General features: G+C 39.4%; 1 protein-coding gene across 2 annotated transcripts in view; it reads left to right on the top strand.

Moving 5' to 3' along the window:
* Positions 1 to 18840, top strand: part of ERC2 (ELKS/RAB6-interacting/CAST family member 2) — a 961347-nt gene that overhangs the window by 452136 nt on the left and 490371 nt on the right. For both annotated transcript variants that reach the window (XR_003796722.1, XM_029242971.1), the window contains exons 11-12: positions 201 to 394; positions 11281 to 11292. Coding sequence is in view for 1 of the 2 variants with exons in the window: in XM_029242971.1 (XP_029098804.1) it covers positions 201 to 394; positions 11281 to 11292 (206 nt within the window). In the remaining variant the exon portion in view is untranslated. The remainder of the gene's footprint in view (positions 1 to 200; positions 395 to 11280; positions 11293 to 18840) is intronic.

The raw sequence follows: 18840 nt of genomic DNA, 5'->3' as shown, positions 1-18840 counted from the left end.
CTTAAAAATCAAGATAGTTCTAAGGTAGCTGAAATTTGTGATTTTTTCTATTTTGCCTTTTAACTGACAGTATACCCATAATTCTTGATAGTTGTTATTTTTTTCTCCAAAGTTAATTTCTGGGCCATTGGTGACTGCACTATCTATTGTTGTTCTAAATTGTTATCTTAACTACATTCTTTAAAAATATAATGTTGAAGGCTCATAATATTGAAGATGACTCCAGGATGAACCCAGAATTTGCAGACCGAATAAAACAGCTTGATAAAGAGGCATCTTATTACCGTGATGAGTGTGGCAAGGCCCAAGCAGAAGTCGACCGGTTGCTGGAGATCCTCAAGGAGGTGGAGAATGAAAAGAATGACAAGGACAAGAAAATTGCAGAACTTGAGAGGTAAACTTTGCATTCATGTTGTGAATTGTCAACAGTGAATGAACATTGATTGCTTAGTTGCCCATCTCAGGTTGCAGTAAATTTGGAATGCACATTCATATTTCACGGAGGAAACAAGTTATGCATGAGGAATATGGCCTGTAGGGATGATGTTGTGTTTCTGTGGGATACTCGGAAGTCAGTTGGCGTATCTTTTGAGGGCTTATGTACTTCTTCAGTGTTTGAGAAAATAATGGGCAACTTCCTTGAGTGATATCCATGATCTAGCATTTGTGCCAGCAGAGTGTGTAAGAGACTGAAGCTTTGACTACCTGAAAAGAAAACCACTTAAAAAGTCTTTGTATTAGTTTGATGGTAATCTGGTTTTTGTTCAGTGTGACCCATTTTGGAAATTATGTCAAGTTTTTTTTTTTTTTCTGATAGGCAAATTAAAATCCTTAAGGGCTTCATTTTAATTTTAAAGTGTGGAAATATTCTGCCAGCCTACTGGTTCTTAAAAATACTGTTAATTTTAGATGTATCTACATGGTTATTTTGGAATGATATTTTAGGACCAAAATTTTTCTTAAAAAGATAGTGTGAAATCACAGTGAAGTTATCATATTTTTCTTTTTTCTTTTTCTTTTTCTTTTTTTTTTTTTTTTTGCGGTACGTGGGCCTCTCAATGTTGTGCCCTCTCCCATTGCGGAGCACAGGCTCCGGATGCGCAGGTTCAGCGGCCATGACTCACGGGCCCAGCCGCTCTGCGGCATGTGGGATCTTCCTGGACCAGGGCACGAACCCACGTCCCCTGCATCGGCAGGCAGACTCTCAACCACTGGGCCACCAGGGAAGCCCCATATTTTTCTTATTGCTGAGAAAATTGAGACCCTGAAGGGTTGAACGACCTTCTGAAGATTAGTCCTGTGGTCAGAAAGAGACAAAACTGTAGTGTAGGTTTCTTGACTCCTAGTCCACTTCGCTGAGAAGAAGGGAGCCATAGCGAGGATGCCCTAGATGATATTACTAATAGTAATTATGATTCAAAATAGATTATATATATTTTATGCTCACAGTATAACAGGTACTCTGCTAAGCACTTGACCTGCAAGTACTGTATACCATTTTAATTCTACCCACAACACAGAAAGTCTCATTATCATCATTTTATAGGTGAGAAAACTATGACTTATACAGATTAAGTAACTTCCTCAAGATTGCAGAGTTTATAAGAATCAAAGTTAGGATTTGAACCCAGGTCTCACAGATGAGTGACTGAGAGCAATCCCATCCAACAATGGGCTAGAAAGAAGAAGCTAGTCCAGTAGCACTCAACAGTCTCGTAGCTGGCAGAGAGGCATCGCTGCTGGGCCACAGGAGATCTGCCTCATCTTTATTGGCTTTCATGAGAGAAAGCTCATTTAGAAGGCATTTTTCTGCACTAAACCAGCCCTTCAGAACAGTAATAGAAAGTCAGGATCAGCTACTATAAATATTTGCATAAAATAGCATAATTGTCTAGTTGGACAAACAGGTCTTAGCTGAACGCTATTGCCATTAAATCATCAAGAATATTCACGTTTTTATTTCCGCAATATGGAATGCATTAAAACAACAGTGATTTTACAGGCATTTATCTTTATGTACTTTCTGCACATTTTCTTTATCTCTGCCTTTGCCTCCCCTTAAAGCTGATGCCTCCCAGGCACTGTAATTCATAAAACGTGTGGTGGGACTTGACTCTGTCCCAGTTCTCTGCTGGCCTGTGTCTTGCGTCCAACAGCAGAGCATAGTCTGGGAAATGTCTGAGCCCCAGTCCCAGCCCAGATCCAGAAAGGGGTGGGAGTGGAGATCAAGAGGGGAAGTTTCTTGGGAACAGGAGAGCTCAGCCTTGGCCTGTCTTTCTGAAGCATTATCTGCTGGGCTACATGTGTATTCTGACCAAAGCATCTTCCTCAAGTTGTCAGGCAGCCCTTTTCAAATTGGGCAGTATCTCCATTTGCTGGCTTAAACTACAAAATTCATACCTCATAATGTTGGGAACTAAAGATTTCTTAGCAATGTGACATATAGCTCCATTTTGGAATCATGGAGGAGTGTTTGCAATTAAGTTTGTGATTTTGAAAACCAAAAAATTGAACTCGTAATAAATTTGTGGTCTCCGGTCTGTAATGTGACCTACCAGAGTCAGTAGACCTTTTTTTAAAAGCAGCTAATGTTCTAAGATATTCCAGAACTTCCGTCACGTGCGAGAAAAGGTATGGGGTTAGGGATAACTCAAACGACACTGGCACATGCCTACTTCTCTCTCAGAGAGAGAAGCAGTTTGTGTTTGCTTTCTATTCCGTTAATATTCCCATTTTTTATTTTCTCCACAATATATACATTCTAAATAGCACATGCCTGGCACTTACATGGATACATTTACCTCTTAAATTCTTCGTGAATGATGTTTTTCATCAGCCATTAAAGATTCTGCTTTTCAAAGTGCATGTTGCTCCAGTGTGGTCCCTATGTGCAGTTCTGCCTATAAACCCTTGCGCTTGATGCTGATGGCTCAGCAGGGAGCTTCTGCCTTGGACTGCAGGCTGCTCTGGGGGAATTTGACACAATGTGGTCAGGGGACCTTCAGCAAGCCCCTGAGAGCTGGTCCAAATCAGGCTGAAGTCATTATGAGATCACCAATGCTAGATATCTTGTATGTGCACAATCAAGTAGCTAGAGGCAACATTAGAGGCAATGAAATATGTAGTCTTTCTATGTCGGTGCTCATCAAGGTCTCTGAGTTTTATTTAGAGTTTCAGGCTTAATCCTTTAGTGCCTTAGGGGAAGGAGAGAGGTTAACAGAATCTGTCAAACAAGGCTTGCTGCCACTGGATTTCTGGCATCTCACCCATGGGAAGGAATCAGTCAGATGACCTTTCATGTAAATTATCTTAAATATATTAGGGGCTTTGTCACCGTTTGTCTGGAGGTCAGGGAATGCCCAAATTGAGCCCTCAATCAGATCCCTCCCCACTGTGAAGAAGAGAGTGGGTCCCTCAGGGGGGTTTACTCCTAAAACATAAATCAGAATAGAAAACAGGGTAGCAGTGTGCCCTGGGATAATCCGGGCAGTGCTGGAGCTCAAGGCTGAGAGGCAGCCCTGACCCTATGTGGTGGGGAGCGAGGTGTCAAACTCCATCAGGTGGATGCTGTGACAGTTCACATCTTTGGCTTTGAATGAAATACTTTGGATAAAAAAGCAAGTGTATGTGTCAGAATCTCTCCAGTTCTACCAAAGTGCCTACAGACAAGACTGAATGAATCGAAATGAAGTGTTCTCTACAGCACTAAACTGGGGTGTGAAGGAGGTGTGTTCACCATTTGGGCTCATGTCTAATACTGGAGATTGCAAGCAGAACCAGAGGAAATGAGGAGCGCCTGAAGAACCTTTGTGAGATGTGTCCAAAAAGACCTGGGCACACAGTTGGCACTCACCGTGTGGCTGACAGAGTCTTGGTGCTCCAGCTGGGTGTCAGGCCTGAGCCTCTAAGGTAGGAGAGCTGAGTTCAGGACATTGGTCCACCAGAGACCTCCCGGTGCCAGGTAATATCAAACGGCAAAAGCTCCTCAGAGATCTCCATCTCAACGCTAACACCCAGCTCCACTCAATGACCAGCAAGCTGCAGTGCTCGACACCCTATGCCAAACAACTAGCAAGACAGGAACACAACCCCACCCATTAGCGGAGAGGCTGCCTAAAATCATAATAAGTTCACAGACACCCCAAAACACACCACCGGATGCGGCCCTGCCCACCAGAAAGACAAGATCCAGCCTCACCCACCAGAGCACAGGCACCAGTCCCTTCCACCAGGAAGCCTATGCAACCCACTGAACCAACCTTACCCACTGGGGCCAGACACCAAAAACAACGGGAAATATGAACCTGCAGCCTGTAGAAAGGAGACCCCAAACACAGTAAGTTAAGCAAAATGAGAAGACAGAGAAATACACAGCAGATGCAGGCGCAAGGTAAAAACCCACCAGACCAAACAAATGAAGAGGAAATAGGCAGTCTACCTGAAAAAGAATTCAGAGTAATGATAGTAAAGATGATCCAAAATCTTGGAAATAGAATGGAGAAAATACAAGAAATGTTTAACAAGGACCTAGAAGAACTAAAGAGCAAACAAACAATGATGAACAACACAATAAATGAAACGAAAAATTCTCTAGAAGGAATCGGTAGCAGAATAACTGAGGCAGAAGAACACATAAGTGACCTGGAAGATAGAATAGTGGAAATAACTACTGCAGAGCACAATAAAGAAAAAAGAATGAAAAGAATTGAGGACAGCCTCAAAGACTTCTGGGACAACATTAAATGCACCAACATTCGAATTATAGGGGTCCCAGATGAAGAAGAGAAAAAGAGAGGGACTGAGAAAATACTTGAAGAGATTATAGTTGAAAACTTCCCTAATATGGGAAAGGAAATAGTCAGTCAAGTTCAGGAAGCGCATAGAGTCCCAAACAGGATAAATCCAAGGAAAAACACACCAAGACACACATTAATCAAACTAACAAAAATTAAATACAAAAAAAATATTAAAAGCAGCAAGGGAAAAGCAACAAATAACATACAAGGGAATCCCCATAAGGTTAACAGCTGGTATTTCAGCAGAAACTCTGCAAGCCAGAAGGGAGTGGCAGGACATATTTAAAGTGATGAAAGAGAAAAACCTACAACCAAGATACTCTACCCAGCAAGGATCTCATTCAGATTCGATGGAGAAATTAAAACCTTTACAGACAAACAAAAGCTAAGAGAATACAGCACCACCAAACCAGCTTTAGAAGAAATCCTAAAGGCACTTCTCTAGGCAGGAAACACAAGAGAAGGAAAGGATCTACAATAACAAACCCAAAACAATTAAGAAAATGGTAATAGGAACTCTCACATATCGATAACTACCTTAAATGTAAATGGATTAAATGCTCCAACCAAAAGATATAGACTGGCTGAACAGATACAAAAACAAGACCCGTATATATGCTGTCTACAAGAGACCCACTTTAGACCTAGGGACACATAGAGACGGAAAGTGAGGGGATGGAAAAAGATATTCCATGCAAATGGAAATCAAAAGAAAGCTGGAGTAGCAAATCTCATATCAGACAAAATAGACTTTAAAATAAAGACTATTACAAGAGACAAAGAAGGACACTACATAATGATCAAGGGATCAATCCAAGAAGAAGATATAACAAGTGTAAATATTTATGCATCCAACATAGGAGCACCTCAAAACTTAATGCAAATGCTAACAGCCATAAAAGGGGAAATCGACAGTAACACAATCATAGTAGGTTACTTTAACACTGCACTTTCACCAATGGACAGATCATCCAAAATGAAAATAAATAAGGAAACACAAGCTTTAAATGATACGTTAAACAAGATGGACTTAATTGATATTTATAGGACATTCCCTCCAAAAACAACAGAATACACTTTCTTCTCAAGGGCTCATGGAACATTCTCCAGGATAGATCATATCTTGGGTCACAAATCAAGCCTTGGTAAGTTTAAGAAAATTGAAATCGTATCAAGTATCTTTTCCGACCACAACGCTCTGAGACTAGATATCAATTACAGGAAAAAAACTGTAAAATATACCAACACATGGAGGCTAAACAGTATGCTACTAAATAACCAAGAGATCACTGAAGAAATCAAAGAGGAAATCAAAAAATACCTAGAAACAAATGACAATGAAAACATGATGGCCCCAAACCTATGGGATACAGCAAAAGCAGTGCTAAGTTTATAGCAATACAATCCTACCTCAGGAAACATCTCACATAAACAACCTAACCACCCAAAGCAGTTAGAGAAAGAAGAACAAAAAACCCCCAAAGTTAGCAGAAGGAAAGAAATCGTAAAGATCAGATCAGGAATAAATGAAAAAGAAATGAAGGCAACAATAGCAAAGATAAAAAACTAAAAGCTTGTTCTTTGAGAAGATAAACAAAATTGATAAAGTATTAGCTAGACTCATCAAGAAAAAAGGGAGAAGACTCAAATAAATAGAATTAGAAATGAAAAAGGAGAAGTAACAACTGACACTGCAGAAATACAAAAGATCATGAGAGATTACTACAAGCAGCTCTATGCCAATAAAATGGATAACCTGGAAGAAATGGACAAATTCTTAGAAAAGCACAACCTTCCGAGACTGAACCAGGAATAAATAGAAAATATCAACAGACAAGTTACAAGCACTGAAATTGGGACTGTGATTAAAAATCTTCCAACAAACAAAAGCCCAGGACCAGATGGCTTCACAGGCGAATTCTGTCAAACATTTAGAGAAGAGCTAACACCTATCCTTCTCAATCGCTTCCAAAATATAGCAGAGGGAGGAACCCTCCCAAACTGATTCTACGAGGCCACCATCACCCTGATACCAAAACCAGACAAAGATGTCACAAAGAAAGGAAACTACAGGCCAATATCACTGATGAACATAGATGCAAAAATCCTCAACAAAATACTAGCAAACAGAATCCAACAACACATTAAAAGGATCATACACCATGATCAAGTGGGGTTTATCCCAGGAATGCAAGGATTCTTCAATATATGTAAATCAATCAGTGTGATATACCACATTAACAAACTGAAGGAGAAAAACCATATGATCATCTCAATAGATGCAGAAAAAGCTTTCGACAAAATTCAACACCGATTTATGATAAAAACTCTCCAGAAAGTAGGCGTAGAAGGAACTTACCTCAACATAATGAAGGCCATATATGACAAACCCAAAGCCAACATCGTTCTCCATGGTGAAAAACTGAAACCATTTCCTCTAAGATCAGGAACAAGACAAGGTTGCTCACTCTCACCACTGTTATTCAACATAGTTTTGGAAGTTTTAGCCACAGCAATCAGAGAAGAAAAAGAAATAAAAGGAATCCCAATTGGAAAAGAAGCAAAGCTGTCACTGTTTGCAGATGATATGATACTATACATAGAGAATCCTAAAGATGCTACCAGAAAACTACTAGAGCTAACCAATGAATTTGGTAAAGTAGCAGGATATAAAATTAATGCACAGAAATCTCTTGCATTCCTATACACTAATGATGAAAAATCTGAAAGAAATTAAGGAAACACTCCCATTTACCATTGCAACAAAAGGAATAAAATACCTAGGAATAAACCTACCTAAGGAGGCGAAAGACCTGTATGCAGAAAACTATAAGACACTGATGAAATAAATTAAAGATGATACAAACAGATGGACAGATATACCATGTTCTTGGATTGGAAGAATCAACATTGTGAAAATGACTGTACTATCCAAAGCAATCTACAGATTCAATGCAATCCCTATCAAACTACCAGTGGCATTTTCCACAGAAATAGAACAAAAAATTTCACATGGTGTATGGAAACACAAAAGACCCTGAATACCCAAAGCAATCTTGAGAAAGAAAAATGGAGCTGGAGGAATCAGGCTCCCCGACTTCAGACTATACTACAAAGTAATCAAGACAGTGTGGTACTGGCACAAAAACAGGAATATAGATCAATGGGAAAGGATAGGAAGCCCAGAGATAAACCCATGCAGCTATGGTCACCTTATTTTTGATAAAGGAGGCTAGAATATACAATGGAGAAAAGACAGCCTCTTCAGTATGTGGTGCTGGGAAAACTGGACAGCTACATGTAAAAGAATGAAATGAGAACACTCCCTAACACCATGCACAAAAATAAACTCAAAATGGATTAAAGACCTAAATGTAAGAACAGACACTATAAAACTCTTAGAGTGAAACATAGGCAGAACACTCTATGACATAAATCACAGCAAAATCCTTTTTGACCCACCTCCTAGAAAAATGGAAGTAAAAACAAAAATAAACAAATGGGACCTAATGAAACTTAAAAGCTTTTGCAAAACAAAGGAAGCTACAAACAAGACGAAAAGGCAACCCTCAGAATGGGAGAAAATATTTGCAAACGAATCAATAGACAAAGGATTAATCTCCAAAATATATAAACAGCTCATGCAATTCAATGTTAAAAAACAAACAACCCAATCCAAAAATGGGCAGAAGACTGAAATACACATTTCTCCAAAGAAGATATACAGACTGCCAACAAACACATGAAAGGATGCTCAACATCACTAATTATTAGAGAAATGCAAATCAGAACTACAATGAGGTATCACCTCACACAAGTTAGAATGGGCATCATAAGAAAATCTACAAACAACAAATGCTACAGAGGGTGTGGAGAAAAGGAAACCCTCCTGCACTGTTGGGAGGAATGTAAATTGATACAGCCACAATGGAGAACAGTGTGGAGGTTCCTTAAAAAACGAAAAATAGAACTACCATATGATGCAGCCGTCCCACTACTGGGCATATACCCTGAGAAAACCATAATTCAAAAAGAGTCATGTACCACAATGTTCATTGCAGCTCTATTTACAATAGCCAGGACATGGAAGCGACCTAAGTGTCCATCAACAGACGAATGGATAAAGAAGATATGGCACATATATACAATGGAATATTAGCCATAAAAAGGCACAAAACTGAGTTATTTGTAGTGAGGTGGATGGACCGAGAGACTGTCATACAGAGTGAAGTAAGTCAGGAGGAGAAAAACGAATACTGTATGCTAGCACATATATATGGAATCTAAAAAAATCAAAAAACAAAAAAAATGGTTCTGAAGAACGTAGGGGCTGGACAGGAATAAAAACGCAGAAGTAGAAAATGGACTCGATGACATGGGGAGTGGGAAAGGGAAGCTGGGACGAACTGAGAGAGTGGCATGGACATATATACACTACCAAATGTAAAATAGATAGCAAGTGGGAAGCAGCCACATAGCACAGGGAGGTCAGCTCAGTGCTTTGTGACCACCTAGAGCGGTGGGATAAGGAGGGTGGGAGGGAGACGCAAGAGAGAGGAGATATGGGATTTTTGTATACATATAGGTGATTCACTTTGTTATACAGCAGAAACTAACACACCACTATAAAGCAATTATACTCCAATAAAGATGTTAAAAAAAAAAAAGAAAGGAAAACAAGGTAGCATTTAAATATCTGGATCGGGACTAATGCTACCAGACAATTGGACAATGAGAAATCATTTTAGATGCCTAAAAGCACCTTATCTAAGGTTGAGAAATAGACTATTATTTTTCCCTCTGAATTTGCTCAATAACGTGCTGACATAATTTCTTTGCTGCTTTTCAGAACTCCTTTCAGAAAATGTAAACTTAAGCTTTCGTTTTTAAAAAATTATAATATGATCTAGAAATCTGATGGTACATGGAGGAAACTTGGTACCAGTTCTGTTTGTTTTGATATAAACTCTTGTTGCTAAGTAATTCCCATTTATGTTTGTAAATGCATTTGAAGGAATTTCTTTAAAACAAGTGACAGATGGTTTTATACCATCCCTAGAAGCTTTTTGGGGAAGTTCATGGATATCATAGATGCCTTTGAGTTGGCAAGAGAAGCTAGGGACCCTTGGAAAAGGCAACTAAACCTTAAATGTTTGCTTGCTGTTTCAGTTTAGGATTCCCTGAAGTTTGACCATGGACCTCAGTTTGGCTTACCTCTGCTCCAGACAGATTTCAAACAGCAGCAGCATCACTAGAGTCCCCACAAAGGCCATGGCCTGACTTAACTCTTATTTTTGAGCAGTTGTGCATTCGTTATCACGAAATACTCTGCAGGGGAATTTCAGACACGAGGGATTATTGGATCAGTGCTTTCACCAAGTGTTTAATCCTGAATTTTCTACTTGATTTGTATCATTATAGTCAATGCTGTTTTCATCTGAAACGTTTTTGTTTAAGCTTTCTTCTGAGGATTTGTTGTGCTTTTTCTTTCTTTGTGAAATGCTTAAAACTACTTCTTAATAGTATGGGATGGTGGGGTCCCACTGAGCAGATGGCTGATACAGTATGTGTTAATCCACCTGGTTTTTTGCAAAGGGCATTTTATAGGTTAACAAAATGAATGTCCACTATGATTTCTGTGGTAGCCTGAAGAGGATATGACTTTTAATCTTTGCTTCACATTAGAGACTTTATTCTTTTGACAAATTAGAAAGACATGCTACATATTTTTCTACAAATTAGTTATCAAGTGTTTGGATATTTTCAGTGATGAAGTTTGATCCTCATTTTCACAACCAAAAAAAATTACTCTCAGCTTTGGAAGTTAATCTGTCTTTCCTTGGGGGGCTGATAGGCAGATGGCACCTCACCTGAAGCTGTCCTCATAGTCTTTGATCATTGCTAGGTACAGTGCTCTGTGAGCATGTAAAATGGAAATCTTTGAACAGAAAGCTAAATTGCTCAGATCCTTTTGGTTTTTAGGAATGAAGAAAAAATATCTCATAGGATATAATCTTCCAACTTACTGGTTCTAATAAAATCTTTCTGACATAAGTGCTTACCACCAGTTCTAATACCTTAGTAATTTTCATTTCAGTTTATTAAAGAATAAAATTTTACATGCACACAGATAGGAGCTTTCTCTATAAATATTCCTCCAGAAAAGAGCAAATTGTGCCATTGTGTTGCTGGAACACACCTCTGTTTCACATCAGTGCTTGTAATTATGTGCATGAGAGCAGATACTGGTTTCTTATATGTAATAATTAATATAACAGCTTAGAGTGTATGCCCAGGCTTTTGGGGGGTAATATCAGATAGAAGTTGCTTTATTGTCCTTCATTTGCTTATAAAACCTGCTAATATAACATCTGTTGGCTGTATGTTTAAAACTAATGCATTTACTTCCTTTTATTCTCTTTTGCTATCCCTTTTCCTTTCTGCTTATCCTCCAAATTGCTGCTTTCACCCTTGCTCCAATCAGCTTGACTCTCAGGTCAGTACTTTCAGTTTTTCTTCTAACCGCCCTTCCCTCCTAAGCTCAATTTATTGCTTGCACTTGTGTAACAAATACATTTCTGAAATGGTTTTTCTCTGGCTACCACATTTTTTTTTCCATTTCATCCCATGCCTAGGGAAGGTTTATTTTATGAGAAGCCTGTATAGGTGGGAAAAGGAACAGAAGAAGATGAAAATAAATCATTGTTGGATTATTTGATACATTCTCTTCCTGGATTATAAAATCAGTAAGAGAAATCATTGTGAAAACTCCTGAGTGCGTTTCTCCTGAGCAGCTCAGAAAATTAGCTGCATGATGATAAAACATGGAGCAGTGGAAAAAACAAAAGTGCAGGATGCTAAATTTAACCTAGGAGAACAAAAGATTTGCTCGTGACACAGCAACTTAAAAGCTAAATTTAATAGTGCAAATCGTTTAGACTTTTCGCTTAATAAATCACTGTGTTTTGAAAGATTTATAATACTTTTTTTTAAAGTCACTTTTGAAAATTATCAGTGTGTTAGTAACATATTGTACACACATGTTATTTCCTGTCATTGTTTTGGTTTTAACCTTTTTAACTTCATTTTTATTAGCCATAAGACATACTTTAATTACCTAGGGCGAAGCATATGGAACAAAATGTAAAACTAGATTCATCGTTGACTGTGTGCACCCCAGTATTAAGAAGTGAAATGGACATTTTGTTTGAAAATGCATCCCAGGTTTGATTCCTCTAAGGCAGGGGGCCCAAGTCAATAACTGGTTCTCCTTTAAGTCAAGCTAGACTTCTCTTTCCAATAACAACATAATAATATCTAGTGATTTCTTTATAATTCAGTCAGTGAGTTTACTACAAGATGCTCATTGTGTGATCTGGGCTTACCCAGACTTCAAAAAAGATTCAAATTAAATTGGTAGCCAATATAGTTGCTCTTTTCAGAGGCAGGCTATATTATTTTCTTCTCTTTATTCAGGGTCTGCACCTCTTTTTTCTGTCCACTGCTATCATCTAAGCCAGCAGTGAATAATTTTAAAACAAGGCATCCTTCCCACACATCAATTTTGCCCCCTCCAACCACCCACTGCCTGCTCCCAACCCGGTGGTGGGGCTCATAGTCCTTCAAATTGAAACCACTTCTCTGCTGTTCCCACATACCACACAGGGTGTCCCACAGGAACTGCCTTGAACTTCATCACACTGAAGGAAGCCCATTCTCAATCGTTCCCCAAACAGAGATCTAAACAGAGATTAAAATTACGGCCCTACAGAACTGCTCTCACCAAAAACCTAATGACTGTTAATTCACTTTCTGGTGCCCTTATGTGCAGGAACAGACATCATAATGAGGGTGGGGAGGACAGCCTTGGCCACATGGCATCCAAACCCTTCCTCCAAGTTTTGGATTCGCTCATTTAAGAAGCTCTAAGCTTTTCTCCTTGCCTGTCTTTTTTTGTTTTCTTTCTCCTTTTGCCTTCCCTTTGCTACCCCTAATCTGTACCTGTTGATATTTAAGCCCTTGAGACCAGGGACCCCGTTCATTCTCACACCTCAGGCTCCCAGCCTTCAGATGCCGTCCACAGTTATTCTACTGTGTCTTTTATGTGCCAGGAACTGTGTTGTTCAGTATTTGGTTTTTTCCTATTGTGTAGTGAATGAATGTGAACTTAGACTGTCAGAAGATGGGCTGTAGGGTTAGGGTTTGGAGAGTTTGTGGGTAATAAGGGGTTCTCTGGACAAGGGTGTGCTGATTGCGTTTGATAAAATGTTCAGGCCAAGTCTAATGGGGAGAACTATAGTGGTCAAAAGAAGATTCAGACCATTTCAATATCATTTAACCTCTTGCCTCAGATGAACACGGTGGAGAAAATGTACAATCATTGCAAACTGTCTCTAGTTATATTTTCAGTGTAGGAAGAATTGGGCAGCCCTGCTCTTCTAGAAACAAGTCTATGGAGTCCTTGAAGCTTTCTGAGCTTTGACAAGTTTTCAGAGTTAACTATGCTTTTTGTCCAGCCACTTGCAGGTTTACCAGCTAAAATAAAATGAAATGTAACAATTGAATTGAATACACGATCTTTGGCCATTGTGCTTTCTTTACATAGCTCACAACTGAGTTACATATATTTGTGTATGCATACATACATATATAATATGTGTATACTTTTATCATATATATATTTTTTAATGTCTGATCATTCTTACCGTAAAAGTCTGTAGTCTGCCATGCACCTCTTTATCTCCCAATCTGAAATTGGAAAATTTCACTAACTCTTGGGTCTTTTCTATGTGCTGTGGACTCCATGAGAAATTCTCTCCTCCAACTACTTTTTAAAGTGACCTCATTTCTTTTTCAAACTCTATGTAGACTCTCCTGCTTTAAATTCAGGTAGACAGATGTTAAGTATTGGGTTTGGTAAAATGCAAATGTCATATGCTAAACCTGTTTAGGGTCTCACTCCAGAAAACTCCACTTTTGTCTCTACACACAAACCAGTGGGAAGCTGGAGGGGTATAGCAAGATCCCTGCATTGCACTCGGGGAGGGTTTATGTGAAATTTGCTCATTTCTAGGAACTATTTGTGAGGTTAGTATGTGACTTATGAGAGATGAGGTTATCTAGATAAATGTATGCAGCAGTTGACCAAAAAAAGGAATAGTATCCTTTGGGATTCAGTCCAAAATCCTGCCAGAGAATCAACCAAGTAAAACCAGAAGGCGCAGGCCTCTCCTGGGCTCTCCCAGCCTCCGATTCGCTTTGCATTCTGGGTTTCTTGTTTGTGCCTCCGATTCGCTTTGGATTCTGGGTTTCTTGTTTGTGCTTCAGTATACCCTCTTGGAGAGGAAGTAGCTGTCTTCAGAGTGGGTGTTTTGGGATCCTCCCTGCACATGTCTGGTGAGGGGCTGTTGGTGAGGGGCTGTGTGCATCTCCCTGGCAAGCAGGCTCGAGCGGATGGTTTGCGCCTGGCAGCAGGCGTGAGCTCATTGTTACAGTGTCACTTCAAACACTTCTACCAAAATCAACTCTTTGTGATGTTTCCCCAAAGCTGAACACTGCACTCTCAGTCCCTCATTCTTCTAGCAAAAGATGAAGTCACTGCTCCCAGACCTCAGAGGCCTGTTGCCCAAAGAAATCATGAAAAACACCTTGCCCAGAGCATCCTGCAGTGTTTTGCCCTTTGCTAGGGTCAGTTCTTGGCTCCATTCCCTCCACAAAGACAGAATAAGCACCTCCTGTGTGCTAGGCTGGGCACTACAGGCTGGCCTGGCATTTCTAAAAAATAGCTGGTGAAAAACTGACCAAAGTGTTTAAGAAATGCTATGTATTACATTCTCCATTTTTATATTCATGATGCACATTGATCCGAGTAATAATCGGAATAAGAGAAGTAGCAGCGGCAGTGATAACGTTGAACATTAACTAAATGGCAGCACTGATTTAATCTTTTTTTTTTTTTTTTTTGGTAGTATTTACTTCTCATAACAGCTGTATGAGGTCAGGACTGTCATTTCTTCCATGTTAGGGAAGAGGAAACTGGAGTTCATAAAAGTTACATATTTTGCTCCAGTTAATATAGCTAGTAAGTGAAGGTATTGGGGTTTCTCCCCCAAAAGCCAGTCCTTTCTGATATACTTTAAAAAAACTTTTTTGCTACTTCTGCTCCAGTTGCATAATAAAAACTCTGAGAGGCCTTTAGGAGGGAAACTTAGTGTGCAATTGTGTTTAATCTATGATTTCCCACATATAATACTTGTAGATTATATTCCATGAAGCATTTTGGGGGACTGCTGTCTGCTGTGCAGCCAGCCTCTTCCTTCACCCTGAGATTTGTGCCCTCCTTCCCCCTCCACCCCACCTCCTTTACCCTGAGCTGGTTCCTTGTGCACAAATCCTGCTCTGGCAGGGCCACCTCAGCTATCTTCTCTTCCCTGAGTGCCTTAGACAGAAGCACTTTCTCCCTGTCTTGATCTCCTCAGAGCTTTATCTAACCCTTTTCCTTGGCTTGTGTCATATCCTACCTTGAATTAGGGCAGTTAATCAACGCACTGTGTCTCCCGGTAGACAGCAGCCTCCTCTAGCGCTGCATGGGTCTCTAGCTGCATGCGGTGTTGTGTCACACACTGGAGGTGGCAGTCATACTCCTGAAGGTTGTTGAATGCATGACTGTTGAAGAAAGGAACTTCTGTTAGCTTCGTCTCCCCCCTTCTACCTTTTACTTGGTCCCCACAGAGATTTGCTATTTGCTGGTGGGCTCCTTCTGGAGGTTGAGTTGACTGCCCTGGATATCATATCTAGCTTCAGACAGGAAGCTCTAAGAAAAGATATGATTGGTTTTCTATCAAGCTGGATGCTTGAAAGTTCAAGAACAATTAAGACAAATAAAAGGGAAAAGATCTCTTTCTGAACTTACCTCATTTTCTCCTTCTCTTCCTCCTTCCTTTGTTCCCTCTTCCCTCCCTCCATCTTCCTTTCGTCTTCCCTCTCCCTCCCTCTCTCCCTCCCCTTCCCCTCCTTTCTTGACTATTCATTAAACTCCTTCTCCATGCAAGGGTCTGTGCTGGGTGTTGAGGATATAGAATGACCCCTCCCCTCATTGAATTCAAAGACCAGTACTTCCTATAAGGAAGGATTTGGCCACTTATGAAAAATAGTTTGTGCCATTTATACTAATAACTGGAAAAACTGGGTTTCAGGTGTTTTTAAAAATTCGTTTTCCTGTTGCCTTTGAAGGGGTTATCCACAGGTCAGAAAATCATTTCCCTCTTTAAAACTGCCTTATACTAATGCTGACATTTCTGGTGAAGTGTCAGAAAATTTTATGCCCAAGCAGAACTGGTAGAAAGCCAGAAATCAATAGATTTTGCTTTGGGTGCAAATATTTTATTGGGGATGGAAAAAAGTTGTTTTCTCTGATTTACAGCTCCTGCAAATATAAAGTGGGTTCTGTATTTAGAAATGGTTTTGAACCTTTGAGATGTAGCCAGGGGTTGGTTCTTGCACCTTTCCGACCTGGCCTTGGTGGGACTTGCCATGGCTAATGTTTTGCTGAGCCAGTTCCAATTTGTAGAACTAAGGCTTAAGCTCTGTATTATTTTTACTTTTTAGCTTCTGCTTAAGTTGCTGCTCTGGCACTCTATCCGTACCTTCCAGAATAGTGAAAAAGACTGAAGGAATACAATTTGCATTGTAGTTGAAATATTTTTGTAGTGCAGTGTGTTTCTGAGGTTCCTTGAAATGAGTAAAACCATTCTCAACTTGCAAATCTGTTAAAACAATGACAACAATAAAACAACAGGAAAATCAAGAGAGAGTGCCAGGTAAGCCTATTAAGTCCAGGCCTCTGAATAAGAGATGTCATATTGGTAGAGGTAACGATACATTTGTATTTTTTTCAAAATCTTTCCTTTTCTCTTTTCCTCCCCTGCTCCTGGCTTTTGCTTGGTGCTACCATATGGATGAATATCAGCAACTAGTAAATCTCTCAAGATATGTTAGCCTTTTCTGTAAATGTTGAGAAGGGGAAGGAGTTAAAAAAAAAAAGTTTCTCAGTATTATTATAAATCACTTTCTAGAAAAATAATACCTTGTTTCCTTTATATGGCTTTTCTTATGAAATGTGAATTCTGTCACTTCATTACCCACAATACCAGCTTGAGTTGTAGGGAAACCTATCCAACTAGTGACTGGGACTTTCTTCCATATTGGGTAAAGGTGCTTGGACTTTTCACACTGCATAATGTCACATTTTTGTGAAGCCTACGTTTTGGGAGTACCTGTTTAAAAATGAGTGGATACTGTGTGTGTTTCTCTGAAGAAACTACTTTGTTGTTGGTGTATCTCATAAAGGCTTTGGAAATTTTCTTTTTAGGGAATTCTGATGATTTCAGTATTTGCCAGTCTTTTATTTTACTGTAAGTTTAATGAATACTAAATACATGAAAATTATTTATAATAGTAAACTAAATAAGTATGAAAACTAGAGTAGAATAGTAAGGCAGAAATTGGCTGATTTTGCTTTGGGTGCAACTATTTAGTAGAGATGGAAAAAAAATTGTTTTTCCTAAATCACAGCTCCTGCAAACATAAAGTGGGTTGTGTAGAACCATTTTTGTAGAAAAACTTTAATTCTAGAAACTATAGAGTGGGTCGGGAAATGGAAACAGATTTCCCCTTGAAGAACCTCTTTTTGCTCCTTTTTCATTCCAAGGAGAGTGAGACTTATATATTAACTCCAGCTTGCCCATTGATCTTTTCTTCCAGTTTTTTTTTTCTAATTGGTAACATTGTTAATATAAGTATTAACATTATTGGTATATACAGCTGAGTGTACAATAACTTAAGATTTACAGTAACTTTTTCAAGGAAAACTGAAAGTGTGTGATTCTCACGGTGTGTTGAAGAACTGTACTGTTTCTTGTAAGACCCCACACATAACTGTGATGATATAATGGTGAATATAAGCAACTCTTGAGACATTTTAATGTGGGGCGGGGGCAGAACTTCCTACAGAGAACTGCTTTGCCAAATTTTACTTCACGTCCTAGGAAAATCTCTTTAGAAAGTTTTGAGAATGTCATCACCACCTTTCTCAGATGGGAACGTGAAGTAAGGGAATAGTCTCTCCCTGGTCTTTGGTATTGGTTAACTGGAATATTCCCATGGCTGGACAGATCTCAATGTGATGTGTGAGTTGAAGTGTAAGAGAGTGGTTTTAAATTTAACTTCAGAACCCTCTGCTATTTAATCATATGTCAGTTTGATGGTTCCAAGGACAGCATGATATGTTGCTCACAGATAATTACCGTGGAGAGAATGAGTTGGTTATAATAACGAATAGCTGAAGAATCTTCTGATAACCTGCGATGAGTGGGCCTTGGTGAGAAACACTCACTGGGCAATTGGCACATAGGTGTCCTATCACTTTGGTGAGTGTGGGTGCTCTTCTGCTACCTAAACATGCAACATGCAGGGGCTTTTTAGGGATTCCTGAACAGATAAAAAAGCACTATTCTTGGATTTTGTGTGTGTCATCTATCCAAGACCTGTTATTACTTTTGTTAGCATTTCACTTATAATCCAGGTTTTTCAAACTGCTATTTGTTGTCAGAATATTACATGTAGAAAATTAAATAAACTCCATCCTAAGAAACAACATCAGCATTTCTGTGGCATGCCGGACACAAGTCCACATGTCTTTAAGCCTATCCCTGTGTCTGTAAAATGGAGACAATCATGTTATAGCTCACCTCTCATGAGCTTATGGTCAAGATACAGGTTGAGTGTGGAGCACAATCTGGCACATAGTAGATGTTCATTAAGTGGTGATGGTTGTGGTTTTCATGCTTATGGTTGTGTTGAAGGTTTTCCTGGTGAGAGTAGCAGGGGATTCGTGCAAGAGAGAAGTGGGAGATGATCCTGTCAAGGCTTCCTTTGCTTTCCTAGTCATAGGTAACTCAGTTGCCGGAATAAAGACTGTAGACTTCTTTTTTCCCCTAAGCCACTGAGGGATTTTGAGGGAAAGGTTGAAAACAATATCGTCCTT

The sequence above is a fragment of the Monodon monoceros genome, unplaced genomic scaffold, assembly GCF_005190385.1.
Source record: "Monodon monoceros isolate NGI ecotype Baffin Bay Population unplaced genomic scaffold, NGI_Narwhal_1 Super_Scaffold_3, whole genome shotgun sequence".
Classification (NCBI taxonomy): Eukaryota; Metazoa; Chordata; class Mammalia; order Artiodactyla; family Monodontidae; genus Monodon; species Monodon monoceros.
This window is presented reverse-complemented; position numbering and strand designations above follow the sequence as displayed.